The sequence below is a fragment of the Anomaloglossus baeobatrachus genome, chromosome 3 (assembly GCF_048569485.1).
Source record: "Anomaloglossus baeobatrachus isolate aAnoBae1 chromosome 3, aAnoBae1.hap1, whole genome shotgun sequence".
NCBI classification, from domain to species: domain Eukaryota; kingdom Metazoa; phylum Chordata; class Amphibia; order Anura; family Aromobatidae; genus Anomaloglossus; species Anomaloglossus baeobatrachus.
Genome location: NC_134355.1, coordinates 203,176,301 through 203,190,036, shown reverse-complemented (window position 1 = coordinate 203,190,036; position 13,736 = coordinate 203,176,301). Strand labels below are relative to the sequence as shown.

At 42.1% G+C, this 13,736-nt stretch overlaps 1 protein-coding gene across 2 annotated transcripts in view; it reads right to left on the bottom strand.

Annotated features, from left to right (window-relative positions):
* LOC142295128 (protein unc-93 homolog A-like) overlaps window positions 1–13,736 on the bottom strand; it is a 592,827-nt gene that overhangs the window by 399,266 nt on the left and 179,825 nt on the right. For both annotated transcript variants that reach the window (XM_075338196.1, XM_075338195.1), the window contains exon 3: window positions 13,363–13,592. In XM_075338196.1, coding sequence (XP_075194311.1) covers window positions 13,363–13,592 — 230 coding nt within the window. The remainder of the gene's footprint in view (window positions 1–13,362; window positions 13,593–13,736) is intronic.

The following is a 13,736-nucleotide window of genomic DNA, read 5'->3' as shown; positions in this document are numbered from 1 at the left end:
GGATGAGGTTGCATGTAAGAGGGAATTTACTGCAGTAGTTTTCCTAAATACCTCAGTCTGAAGCATGCCCTCGCTATCCTTCTTCAGGCAAACATCTAAGAATTCGATGGTAGATTGATTATAGTGGGAGGTCATCTTCACATTGATTTGATTTTCATTCAATTGTCCCGTGAATGTCAGTAGATCCTCCTCACTGCCCTGCCAAATCATAAAGACATCGTCGATGTATCTTGTCCACATTAACACACATTCTATCCCTGATAGTGGATGTGACTGAAAGATTTCCCTCTCCCACAGCCCCAGGAACAAATTAGCATATGAGGGCGCAAAAGACGCCCCCATAGCTGTGCCCTGGAGCTGCAGGTAGGGGACATCTTTGAATAGAAAGAAGTTGTGCCTAAGAGAGAAATCAAGTAGGGAAATCAAAAATGCCCTAAAAGATGGTTCAAAATCTGCAGTGTTCAGGAAGAACTGAACAGCTCCAATGCCATCCTCATGGCGAATTGATGTGTATAATGACTCTACATCGAGTACAACCAGCCACATATCATCCTCCAAATGTATGTTTGACACTTTGTTTAAAAATTCATTAGTGTCTTTCAAAAATGAGGGTAATGACTCTACCAGTGGTTTCAGATGAAAGTCAAGAAACTTACCCACAATTTCACACATGCTACCATTCCCCGAAACAATTTTTTTTTTTTTTTTTTTTTTTTTTTTTTTTTTTGTTGAAAAAGAATGTCTGGCTGTAGTGTGGGCCCCTAAGAAACTACGGCCGTATCTGTATGGACGGGAATTCACTGTGGTTACTGATCACAATCCCCTCACCTGGCTGAACAGAGTCTCTGGGGACAATGGACGATTACTGCGATGGAGCCTGGCTCTGCAGCCCTATAACTTTACCATGCAATATAGAAGGGGCAGCCAACACCAAAATGCAGATGGACAGTCCAGGCAAGAGGAGCCTTGAGTCCTGTCAGCCATGCCTGCGTGTACTTAACCAGCGACCTGTAGAGGTCCCTAGTACGTACACAAGTTGGGAGGGGAAGGAATTGTCATGATGTATTTTACCTTCTCACTGTATTTGCTGTAATACTATGTCTTGGGATGTAAGTAACCATACCTTCCCCCCCATCTCCTGTGTCTCTGGGCCCATAATGCAATTATCTCTTGTCCACACAGCCAGGGGAACTTCTCATTGTTTCGTAAGAAGAGGATAACGCCAACTACACAAACCTGTAGACATCTCGGAGCCAACCTTCTAGAATCTTCTAGTGGGCCCAACCATTGCATAGACCCCTACCCTTGAGGGGCGGGCCCACGAGCTCAGACAATTCACTCCTGTTTCTAAATGCATTTGGGAGCTGAGTTTTGAAGAGGAAGGGAGCGAGATCTGATTCTGCGGACAGATCTCGCCGTCCAGTGGATTGTGTGGGATTTCTGGACTCTGAAGAGGACTATTTCGTCGTGATCTGGCACTTTGGATTATCGGGAGGTGCCCCCGAATCTGTTTTATTTGGACTTGTCGTGTGCTGTTCCTGTATTCCTGTTAGTAAACCTGTTGGATCATCCTCGGCCTGTTGTCTCTCTTTGCTCTGATGTACACCCCGTCACAGGGACGTCACAGGCACCCACGATACTTGGTTGTGAAGGCAGCGGTTATTAAACTCAGTGACAGCTCTGCTATCAGGAGTGCAGCGATCACCGCAGGTAATGTACCTCGCTATCCTCCTGACAGCAGCACTTGTCATGCCCTGCAGTGACCTGGGCTGACCTATTGATGTTAGCTCAGGTCCCTGCACTGCTCTCCCAGCCAATATGGAACATTCTGTTCTTCATTAACTGGAACATTCACTATGGTATGGATCGTCATGGTACCCCCTTGGATCACACCAGACCTGGATTTGTTTTTCTTTCTAATAAATTGGTAAAAGAGGGAATGTTTTGGGGAGTCTTCAAATAAAAATGTGTTTGTCGTCTATTTTTTTTTTATTACTGACTGGGTTGGTGATGTCGGGTATCTGATAGGTGCCTGACATCACGAACCCCAGGGCTTGATGCCAGGTGACATTACACATCTGGTATTAACCCCATATATTACCACGTTTGCCACCAAACCAGGGCAACGGGATGAGCTGGAGCGAAGCACCAAGATTGGCGCATCTAATGGATGCGCCACTTCTGGGGCAGCTGCGGCCTGCTATTTTTAGGCTGGGGAGAATCCAATAACCATGGACCTCCCTAGTCTGAGAATATCAGACCCCAGCTGTCTGCTTTACCTTGGCTGGTGATCCAATTTTGGGGGGACCCCAACGTGTTTTTTTTTTTAAATTATTTATATAATTTAAAATAACAGCGTGGGGTGTCCTCAGTTTTGGATTACCAGCCAAGGTGAAACTGCCAGCTGTGTTCTGCAGTCTGCAGCCATCTGCTTTACCCTAGCTGGCTACCAAAAATAGGGCGTACCCCACGTCATTTTTTTTTTAATTTATTTATTTTTTTTGGCTAAATACAAGACTAAGCACCCCTTAGTGCCACATGAAAGGCACCAAAGGGTGCAAAATTACAAAATGCAGGAGAGTGGGACATTATGTGTCTTTCTGCCATTATAATGACAGAAAAGACTGATATGAAGTGTACAAGCACAAGAAAATCACCAGAGCGCTCTACGCTGTGAAAAGCAGTAGAAAATGGCACTGGAGTGAACATGTGACCGCCTCATGTAGGTTGAAGCTATGGATCCTGAGTAAATTTATGTATTAGGCAGTACGCAAAAAAATGGAAGGCACACGGATGACAAACGGATGACATATGGACCGTATACGGAACGGAAACAGATGCCACACGGATGCATCCGTGAAAAAAACGGACCGTTTTTTGCAAATCCCAACAACAGATCGGTCGTGTGAATGTAGCCTTATTCTGATCTGCCGTTTATAAACAGCAGGCAGAAATAAATGAATAGCGCCCCCCAGAGTCAGAAAATCTCCGATATTTCTGGGGGTAGCTGAGTCCCTGGAGTTCATGATTCAGGCCATTTTTTTCGGTCCCCGCTCACATGATCATCGGTATACACCGTATACCAATGATCAAGTTACAGTAAATTACAGCGCCGGTAAAAAATTATTTATCTCCCATTTGGCATGAACAAACATGTCAGATGGGAGATAAATCTCATCCCCAGTCCCCTCCGGTCCCTCTGTGTTGCCAAAGTTCCACCCCCCTGAACCCCTCCTGGAAATCCAAGATGGCCACGCGCACAGCAGCGCGCCGGCCGCATTCACCCTACTCCTCTGATTTCTGTCACATGTGCCATGACACATGCGACAGAAAACTCTTCCCCAGGCCCTGCCAGGTCACTCCTTAAAACCCCACTGGTGTTCCCCGGTGTCCCACGGTACCTGTGCAGCGTTGATCCACCGCGGCCCCCTCCTTCACAATAGACGCTGCCGCATGCACAGAGTGGCTGTCAGCTCGGCTTTCTGTGTTCAGACACAGTGAGTGGCGGAACCATGCATCTGTAAGCTACTGCCATTCCCTGCTCATGAGGTAAGGAACATAGTTGATCAGGAGAGCTATACTAAATTTCCAAATGGCGGTATTTGATTTTATAGTTGCCCTGCTGAACGACTACCAAACATGAGAGTCCGTTATATGACTTAAAGGGGTATTCCATCTCCAAGATCCTATCCCCATTATATAGTAGGTAGAATAGCAATAATATCAGCAAATACCAATATTTGGAAATGTAGAATAGTTCTCCTGATTAGACATGCCCTTACCTCATGAGCAGGGCATTGCAGCTTTGGTAGCAACAGTTACGACATGGACTCTGCTGCTGTGGACCCGGGGAGAGTGGGTGCAGATTCATTGCACCTACACTCCCCATATGGAGGGTCTGCACTCCTAGAAAATGGGGGATATGTTCCCTGAGCGTGTCCCCCCATATTCCAGATGGTCCAGAGTCGTCGTGGGACCCCCTTACTTTTTTTTTCTTACAATAAATTGCTGTATACAGCATGTCACATGTGTGAGTGCTGTATACGATATGTGAGTGCTGTATACAATATGTGAGTGCTACATACGATATGTGAGTGCTGTATATGATATGTGAGTGCTACATATGATATGTGAGTGCTGTATACGATATGTGAGTGCTGTATACAGCGTGTCGCATGTGAGTGCTGTGTACAGGGTGTGAGTGCTGTGTACGGCGTGTGAGTGCTGTATACGTTATGTGAGTGCTGTATACAGTGTGTTGCATGTGTGAGTCCTGTGTACAGGGTGTGAGTGCTGTGTACGGCATACAGTATGTCCAATGGCCAGTGTGTCTCGTGTGCAGTATACAATATGACCAGTGTGTCAAGACTGTGTGCAGTATACGCCCATTGTGTTAGTACAATAGCTGTATACTGCCAGTGTGTCAGAGTTCTGTGCAGTATATAGCCAGTGTGTCATGGCTGTGAACAGTATACGGCCAGTGTGCCATGGCTGTGTACAGTATACGGCAAGTGTGTCATGGCTGTGCGCGGTATATGGCCAGTGTATCATGGCTGTGTGCGTTATATGGTCAGTGTGTTATGGCTGTGTGCAGTATATGGTCAGTGTGTTATGGCTGTGTCCGTTATATGGTCAGTGTGTCATGGCTGTGTGCGGTATATGGCCAGTGTATCATGGCTGTGTGCGGTATACGGTCAGTGTATCATGGCTGTGTGTAGTATACGGTCAGTTTGTCAAGGCTGTGTGCGTTATACGATCAGTGTGTCATGGCTGTGTTTAGTATACGGTCAGTGTGTCATGGCTGTGTGTAGTATACGGTCAGTGTGTTATGGCTGTGTGCATTATATGGTAAGTGTATCATGGCTGTGTGTAGTATATGGTCAGTGTGTCATGGCTGTGTGCGTTATATGGTCAGTGTGTCATGGCTGTGTGTAGTATACGGTCAGTGTTTCATGGCTATGTGCGGTATATGGCCAGTGTGTCTGATTGGCCAGGATCCGGCACCTGGCACTCTCGCCAATTGGCTGTTTTTAAGGGAACCTGTCAGGTGCAATATGCAGCCAGGACCATGAGCAGTTCTGGGTCCATATTGCTCATCCCTGCCCAGTCCCTGTATACACTAGCATAGATAAAGAGATCTTTAGAAAAAGTATTTCTAAAGATCTTATATCATATGCTAATGAGCAAGGGAACTAGTCCCCTGGGCGTTTCTTCCCTTGCTAGTCAGCCCCATTAGCATGTTAGTACGCCCCTGTGGACCCCTGTGGGTGTGCTAACATGCTAATGAATACGCAGCATTAGAGGATGATTTCACTTACTTCTCCATTGCTGTTGTCGCCTGACACTGGATTTCGGCTCAGTGCACATGACTAAATGTGCAAATCATATATGAATGAGCGGCCAAATGATGACTACCCAAACCGCGAGGGGGGCGCCAAACAGGATTCTTGCCCCGGGTGCCAGAAAGCCTACATACACCTATGTAGGCGAGCACTAAAATACTCAGCAATTTGTAATATTCAAGTGCTCATCTTGAATATCGAGCATAATCGATATTAATGGAGTGCTCCGAGGAAGGTCCATAGAGAGAAACGAAAATATGCCTGTGAAGATTTCCTGAAATACACTGTGCTGTTTGTGGAACCAGCACTTTCCAGCTTGTGACCTGCTACAATATCCGAACATTCATTTCCTGAAATACTCTGTGCTGCTGGAAGAAAATTCTCCTTCCATTGCTGTTAAAAAAAAGACCTGGGTCCATCTAGTTCAACTTTCCTTCACCAATTATACAGTTGAAACCAGATGTTCCCATACACTATCTATAAAGACACTTCTGCATGTTTTCAGATCTCACTATTTGACATGAAACCAGGATAAATCTTTCCCGTTTTAGGTCAATTAGGAACCAAAATTATTTATATTTGTTAAATGCCAGAATAATGAGAGAGACAATGTTTTAAGATATTTTTATTACTTTCTGCAAAGTCAAAAGTTTACACATTTTTCAGTTGTATTTGGTACCATTGCCTTTACACGTTATGACTTGGGTCAAACATTTTGGATATCCTTCCTCAAGTTTCTCTCAATAGTTGGTAGCAATTTGGGCCCATTCCTCCTGACAGAACTTGTATAACTGAGCCATGTTTGTAGGTCTCCTTCCCCACACCTTCCTTTCAAGCTTTGTCCTTAATTTTCAATAGGATTGAGATCAGGGTTTTGTGATGGCCACCCCAAAACATTGACTTTGTTATCCTTAGGCCACTTTGTAACCAATTTGGCAGTATGCTTCGTGTCATTGTCAGGAGACCCATTTCTGCCCCCGCTTTTCAGTTGCTGACTGGTGTCTTGAGATGTTGTTTCAGTATTTCCACATAATCTTCTTTCGTTATAATGCCATCAATTTTGTGAAGTACACAAGTCCCTCCTGCAGCAAAACAACCCCACAACAAGATGCCGCCACCCCTGTGTTTTACATTTGGATGGTGTTCTTAGGCTTCAAAACTTCTCCTTTTTTCCTCCAAACGTAAATATGGTCATTATGGCCAAACAGTTAAATTTTAGTTTTGTCAGACCCCAAGACATGACTCAAAAAACTACATTTTTTGTTCCTGTGTGCATTTTCAAACATTAATCTGTCTTTTTTATCTTTATTTTGAAGTAATGGGTTCTTTCTGGCAGACTGGTCTTTCAGCCCATGTTAATACAGTACTCGTTTCAATTTGGATAATGACACAATCTTTCCAGCTTCCGCCAGCATCTTCACAAGGTTTTTTGCTTTTGTTCTTGGGTTGATATGCAGATGGCTCACCAAAGAACGTTCATATATGGTACACAGAAAACGTCTCCTTCCTGAGCGGTATGATGGCAGGACATTCCCACCTTGTTTGTGCTTGCATATAATTGTTTGTACAGATGAATGAAGCTCCTTCAGGTATTTCAAAATTGCACCCAAGGATGAACCAGACTTGTACAAGTCCACAATTCTCTTCCTGAGATCTTGGCTGATTTGTTTCGACTTTCCCAAGACGCTACACAAAGAAGTCGTGTGTTTCAGGTGTGCATTAAAAAACATCCACAGGTTTGTCTCTAATTAACTCAAATGTTACCAATAAACCTAAATAAATCAGAAGCTTCCAAGGACATGACATCATCATATGGGCTGTCCCATATTCTTAAAAGGCATAGTACTCTTAGTGTATGTAAACTTTTGACTTTGCAGAAAGCAATAAAAGTGTTTTAAAACATTCTCGCTCTCATTATTCTGGCATTTGGCAAATATAAATAATTTTGATAATCTAAATTGACCTAAATAGGAAAGGTTTGTTCTGATTTCATGTCAGACAGTGAGAAAAACATAGAGATGTGTCTTGTTAGATAGTGTAACTTCTGGTTTCAACTGTATATTTTCTCACTAAATCATTTAGAACCGTCACTATAACATTTAGAATTTTTAAAAGTTGTTATAGTGTCAGCCATTACTACCTCTTGTGGTAGGGCATTCCACAGTCTGACTGCTCTAACTGTAAAGAACCCTTTCCTATTTAGCTGTCGGAATCACTTTTATTCTACTCACAGTGAGTGCAGCCAAACGAGAACAAGTCCTGCACTGCCTGCCCTCAATTTACCTTTTGGTTCAGTGGCTCACGTGCTGATGGTTATCATGTGGCGCTGGTTTCAGGCGCAGCGTGCTGGTCGGTAGCAGACAGCTAGGGGATCCAACAGCAGGGAGACGAAAAATCGACCGCAAACAGCTGCTATGCCAAACAATTTCTTTTATTTAGACGATTTTCTCCATAGGTGCAGGTAAAAATGCGGGAGGTGGCTTGGATGCGAGTCCCTCCACAGGACGACGGCCGTTTCGTCTCCCTGCTGTTGGATCTACTCACAGTGAGTGCCCCATGGTCCTTAGTATTGCCTTTGGAAGGAATAAGTCATGTGTCAGTCCTTTGTATTGACCACACATGTATTTATACATATAACTGAGATCTGCTCTGAGACATTTTTTATTTATTTTTTTAAGCTAAACAAATCCAACTTTTTCAACCTGTCATCATATGGGAGGCCTGCCATTCCTTGCAATATTCTAGTTTCCCGCCTTTGAACTGACTACAACTTCTTAATATCCTTTTAAAAATGTGGAGCCTAAAATTGGATCCCATATTCCAGATATGGCCTTACAAGTGATTTATAGAGGGGTAACACTATGTTTTGATCACGGTATCTAATCTCTCTTTTTATACACCCTAAAATCTTGTTTGCTTTTGTAGCTGCTGCCTGACATTGAGTGCTCTGTGTTGCAATGAAGGAGTGAAAGAACGGCATAAAGTAAAAAAATATTTATTCAAACCATTTTAAAAACACTAAAAAAGCTGGAGCATGTTAACACTGATGCGTTTCTGGTGCAAAAAAAAACCCCTTAGTCATAGGAATGGTTACAAGATATGATTAACCAGATATTCAATGCAACTACACCAATGGGCGGTCAAAAAATAATTAATGATTAATTGTCCATTGGTGTATTTGCATTTAGAAACCAGTTAATCATATCTTGTAACCATTACTATGACTAAGGCCGTCTATTTGTGCGTCAGGTGTTAACATGCTGCAGTTTTTTTAGTGTTTTTAAAATGCTTTGAATAAATATTTTTTTTATTTTACTCATTGCTTCTTGTAAGATGTCATTCCTTCACTCCTTTATTTCTACTTTTCTGGTCGACGCCTTACTAGAGGATCTGGCACCCATTTCCCATTTCATGGTCTAAAACTGCCACATACAGTGTGGTGAGCTTCCCCTTTTTTCTTTTTGTTTACTCTGTGCTGCAGTTGGAACCAGCACTTTACTGCTTGTGACCTACTACAACATCTCTACATTCATTTCCTGAAATACTTCTTGCTGTGGATGGAACCTCCACTTTCCAACTTGTGACCTAATACAATATCTCAACATTTATTTCCTGAAATACTCTGTGCTGTTGGAAGACAATTCTCCTACCACTGTGTAACTCTCAGTCTCAGCCAACAAACCTAGACACCAGGTCACATGAGTATGACCTCACACAGGTCCTGGAACAAGATACAAAGTGAGTCATTTTTGTAATACTTATGCTAATTCTAACAGGGGGAGGAGATAACTGTGAATAAATCATCTGGTCCTCAGCTGCTGTCACTCAATAAGCAACTCATTTTATAAACTTTACTTTTTTGTGTTTAAAAACCTAAACATCCAAGCTGACCACTAAAGGTATGTAGAGAATCAAACTGATAGTGCCAATACAGCACTGGCTTTAGCTTATATATGAAAATCCTGGTGATTGGTTCCCTTTAACCCCTTAACGACCGCGGGCAGTAATATGACGTCCTAGCCGTCATAATGTTACTGCCCGTGGTCTGCCGCCGGCAGCATGCCGCGATCGGTGAACATGTCAGCTGATTTTCACACCTGAGATGTGTGCCTGCCAGGCACGAGCAGAATCGTTATCTGCCCGTGCCGTTTAACTTCTGAAATGGTGCTGTCAATATGTGATAGTGCCATTAAAATCGCGATCGTGGTAAACGTTTACTTACCGCCCGATACCGGAAGTCACGTGATGTGATCATGTGACTTCCGGTAGTTGTCATGGTAGCACAGGGTCATGTGATGACTCCTGTACCTGCCATGAATTACTTTCAGTTTCACTCGGCCCGCAGCCCAGTGAAGCAAAAAGTGAGTTTATCTGCTGTTTACAGCTGTGTAGCTGTGATCAGCAGATAGGGCAGAGCGATCGGATTGTTGATCACTATAGCCCCCTAGTAGGACTACTAAAATAATTTAAAAAAAAGTAAAAAAAAAAGTTTTTAAAAAATTGAAAAAAAACAAAAAACCTAAAAGTTCAAATCACCCCCCTTTAAAATTAAAGGGTTAAAAAAATAAAAAATATACACACATTTGGTATCGCCGCGTTCAGAAATGCCTGATCTATCAAAATATAAAATCAATTAATCTGATCAGTAAACGGCGTAGCGGCAAAAAAACTCCAAACGCCAAAATGATGTTTTTTTGTCGCCACAACTTTTGCGCAAAATGCAATAACAGGCGATCAAAACGTAGCATCTGCACAAAAATGGTACCGTTAAAAATGTCAGCTCGAGACGCAAAAAATAAGCCATCACTGAGACATAGATCCCAAAAAATGAGAACGCTACAGGTCACGGAATATAGCGTAAAACGTGCGCCACTTTTTTCGGACGTTTTTTTTTTAACCCCTTATATAAAAGTAAACATATACATGTTTGGTGTCTAGGAACTTGCAGTTTCCTGAGGCATCACACCCACACATCAGTTTTACAATATAGTGAACACAGTGAATGAAATATCTCAAAAACAATAGTGCTATCGCACTTTTTTTTGCAATTTTTCTGCATTTGGATTTTTTTTGCCGTTTTCCAGTACACTATATGGTAAAACGTATGGTTTCATTTAAAAGTACAGCTCGTTCCACAAAAAATGAGCCCTCACATGACCGTATTGACTGAAAAATAAAAAAGTTACGTCTCTCAGAAGAAGAATGGCGAAAAAAAAAAACGGAAAGAGAAAAATCGGCCGAACGTGAAGGTGTTCAGGAGGTGCTGAGCAGAATGATAGTACTGCAGGTTTGGTGGGAAAAAAAAGATTCAGCATAAAGCGTATTTTATTAATTGAAATACCTGGTGTTTTTATGCATGTGAGTCCAGTGGGTGGTCTTACTTTTAATTGATAAAAATGTCTGCATGCGTAGTCATATATGGATGACTGTCAAAGCCTGAATAGGACCCCATACCCACTCAATAGTACAAACACTAGGAACATCAATGAATAAAACGTATTAGGCTATGTGTCCACGGGAGAATGTAGCTAAGGATTTTTCTGCATCAAAATCCGCAGCTTTCCCGCAAAATCCGCACCTTTTCAAAGGTGCGGATTTACCGCGGATTTACCGCGGAATCGCCGCGGATTTGATGCGGATTTTGGTGCAGATTTTTTTTTTTTTCCCAATTTTAAAGCCAAAATCCGGATGAAAATCTGCAACAATAATTGACATGTTGCAGATTTTTCCGGATCAAAATCCGCACAAAATCCGCTGCGGAAAAATCCACAGCGTGGGCACAGCATTTCCAAAATGCCATAGAAATGGCTGGGAAGTGCCTGAGCTACAGATTTTCGGGAAATCCGCTGCAAAATCCGCGCATTTTCCGCAGCGTGGGCACATACCCTTACTGAAAGGTTTCCCTCAAAGTGGTATAACAATCTGATCAGCTCCTTCTGCTCTATTACATCCTACCTGCAGATCAGATACTGTTACCATCATGACAAGTTACCTTTAAAATCCAGGAAAACAATGTCTTGTTACAGTATCAATGCTAGAGTACGGAAAATAAACAACAAGAAACAATACAATAAATTTGAATGCAATAAGGTTTATAAATACTTTCATTTTAAAGAGAACCTGTCACCAGATTTGGCGACTATAAGCTGCGGCCACCACCAGTGAGTTCTTATATCCAGCATTCTAACAAACTGTATATAAGATTAACCATACAATTTTAAGAAAAAACATGAAACCCATGTTAAAACATGCTGCCACTCAAAAATAGTTTGTAATCAAGCGGAAGTGAGTTTTTATATGGAGCTACCAAAGAATGTGTGCACGGTTGTATGCATTTAACAAAAATAAAAAAAAGACCAAAAAAGACCTATTGTATAATACAAAATAGTCATTTTTATTATAGTCAGAAAAAGGTCTCAAACAGGTTGCCTTACAAAACGGCACACATAGTTACATAATAGAAAAGGTCAATGGGATAAAAGAGGTAGTGGAATGAATGGACCTGCACTCAATAGTGGACAAATAAGTAGCTAGAATAGGGGTATAAGGGAGTGGAAATGGAATAAACCACAGTGCATCAAGAGCAAACAAACACCTCTAAGCATAATCATGCATGAAAGTACAATTGCAAGAAACACTGCAGCAGTAAAATAGGTGAAGGATATGCCCAAAGTATATGTGCACTGTGGAGAATCACCAGACCTTACCCATAATAATGCTCCAAAGCATATACGTCCACCAGGGATAGCAGGACCACCCCTACATGTTTCATGCCATTGCTGGCACTTCCTCAGGGGAACTGAAGAACTATGTGTGCGGTTTTGTAAGGCAACTTGTTTGATACCTTTCCCTGACTATAATGAAAATGACTTTTGTATTATAAAATAAATCTTTTTTGGTCTTTTTCTGATTTTTGTTAAATGTATACAACCATGCACACATTCTTTGGTAGCTGCATATAAAAACTCACTTCTGCTTGATTACATAGTGTATATAATAGCTGAGGCCACTGTGTAGAACATAAAAAATCACTCTGTAATACTCACCTAAGAGGTGGTGTGGTGGACTGGTCGGATGGGTATCTCCGTTCTGTGATAGCGGCGGCTCATCTTTTGGTCATATTGGTCTTCCTTCTTCTGAAGCTAGGGTGAATGACGCATCTTACATTATACACACTAGCCGGCATTGAGGTCCTGCGCAGGCGCACTTTGATCTGCCCTGAGCATGGCAGATCAAAGTATTGTAGTGTGCCTGTGCGGGACCTTAATGCCGACTAGTGTGCATGACATCATGCATCCAGGCTTCAGAAGAAGGAGGACAATGATGCCCGAAAGAGGAGGCGCTGGTACTGGAGAACGGAGACACTTATCCGACCGTTCTGCACCACACAGCCTATAAGTTGAGTATTATAAAGTGATTTTTACGTTCTACACAGCGGTCTGGGCTCTTATATACAGCATGTTAGAATTAAAGAAGTTGATTATTTACTTGTATTATATATAAAAAAAAAATAAAAAATACTTTTAACATGTATGTCTGGTGCTCAAGTAATTTAAACACTTGTGTTGTCAATCAGTAATTGTATATAAACCTTGTAGTGCCGCCTTCCCAGCATCATGATTAAGGGTGATTGTTTCACCTGAAACCTGTAGTGCTGTGCTGGTCATGTCGTCCGTTGTCTGCATGCTAAAATGAAGACCATGGCTTTCCTCGCCTGAAGAGATGGATGTTCCTTCTTTCTTCTATTTGCAATATCGGGCTGTGGCAGTGCCTGTCCGTGCTCCAGGGAGAGGCCAGGAGTGAGCGTGTACACGGTGAGCTGATATACATAAATTGGATATAAGAGCTCACTGGTGGTAGCCGCAGCTTACAGTCGCCAAATCTGGTGACAGGTTTCCTTTAAGTAATTATATGGAACACATGTATACAGTAATTATGCCATTTTCTACTGCTATTCTATATTTTACTTTAAACAACTGTATATTTCTATAAATTTCAATATTGAGTCATACATTTTTACCTGCATCTGGTGTTTGTCCAAATATTAAAGATGAGATTAAATTTCCCCATACTCCAGATGATTGGAATATTAGAAAAAAAAGTCCAAAATATTGATTGACAATATCTTTCCCAATCTTTCCAACTTTCTCAGCATATCGATTTCCATTTTCTGTCAGATATGTACATTTTGCAGCCCACAACGGTGCGCCTCCAAATCCCAAAATCACAGATGTGGGAATGAGAGTGTACCTAGAAGATTAAAGTTGGCATAGTTTTCTGTTGACTTTGCTAAGACAAGACCGAACAATGACTTTCAAACAAATATTAGTAGTATTATGCAAGAGTCTTACATTTGAGTCCTACTATGACTCCCTGTCTACCACTCCCCACAGT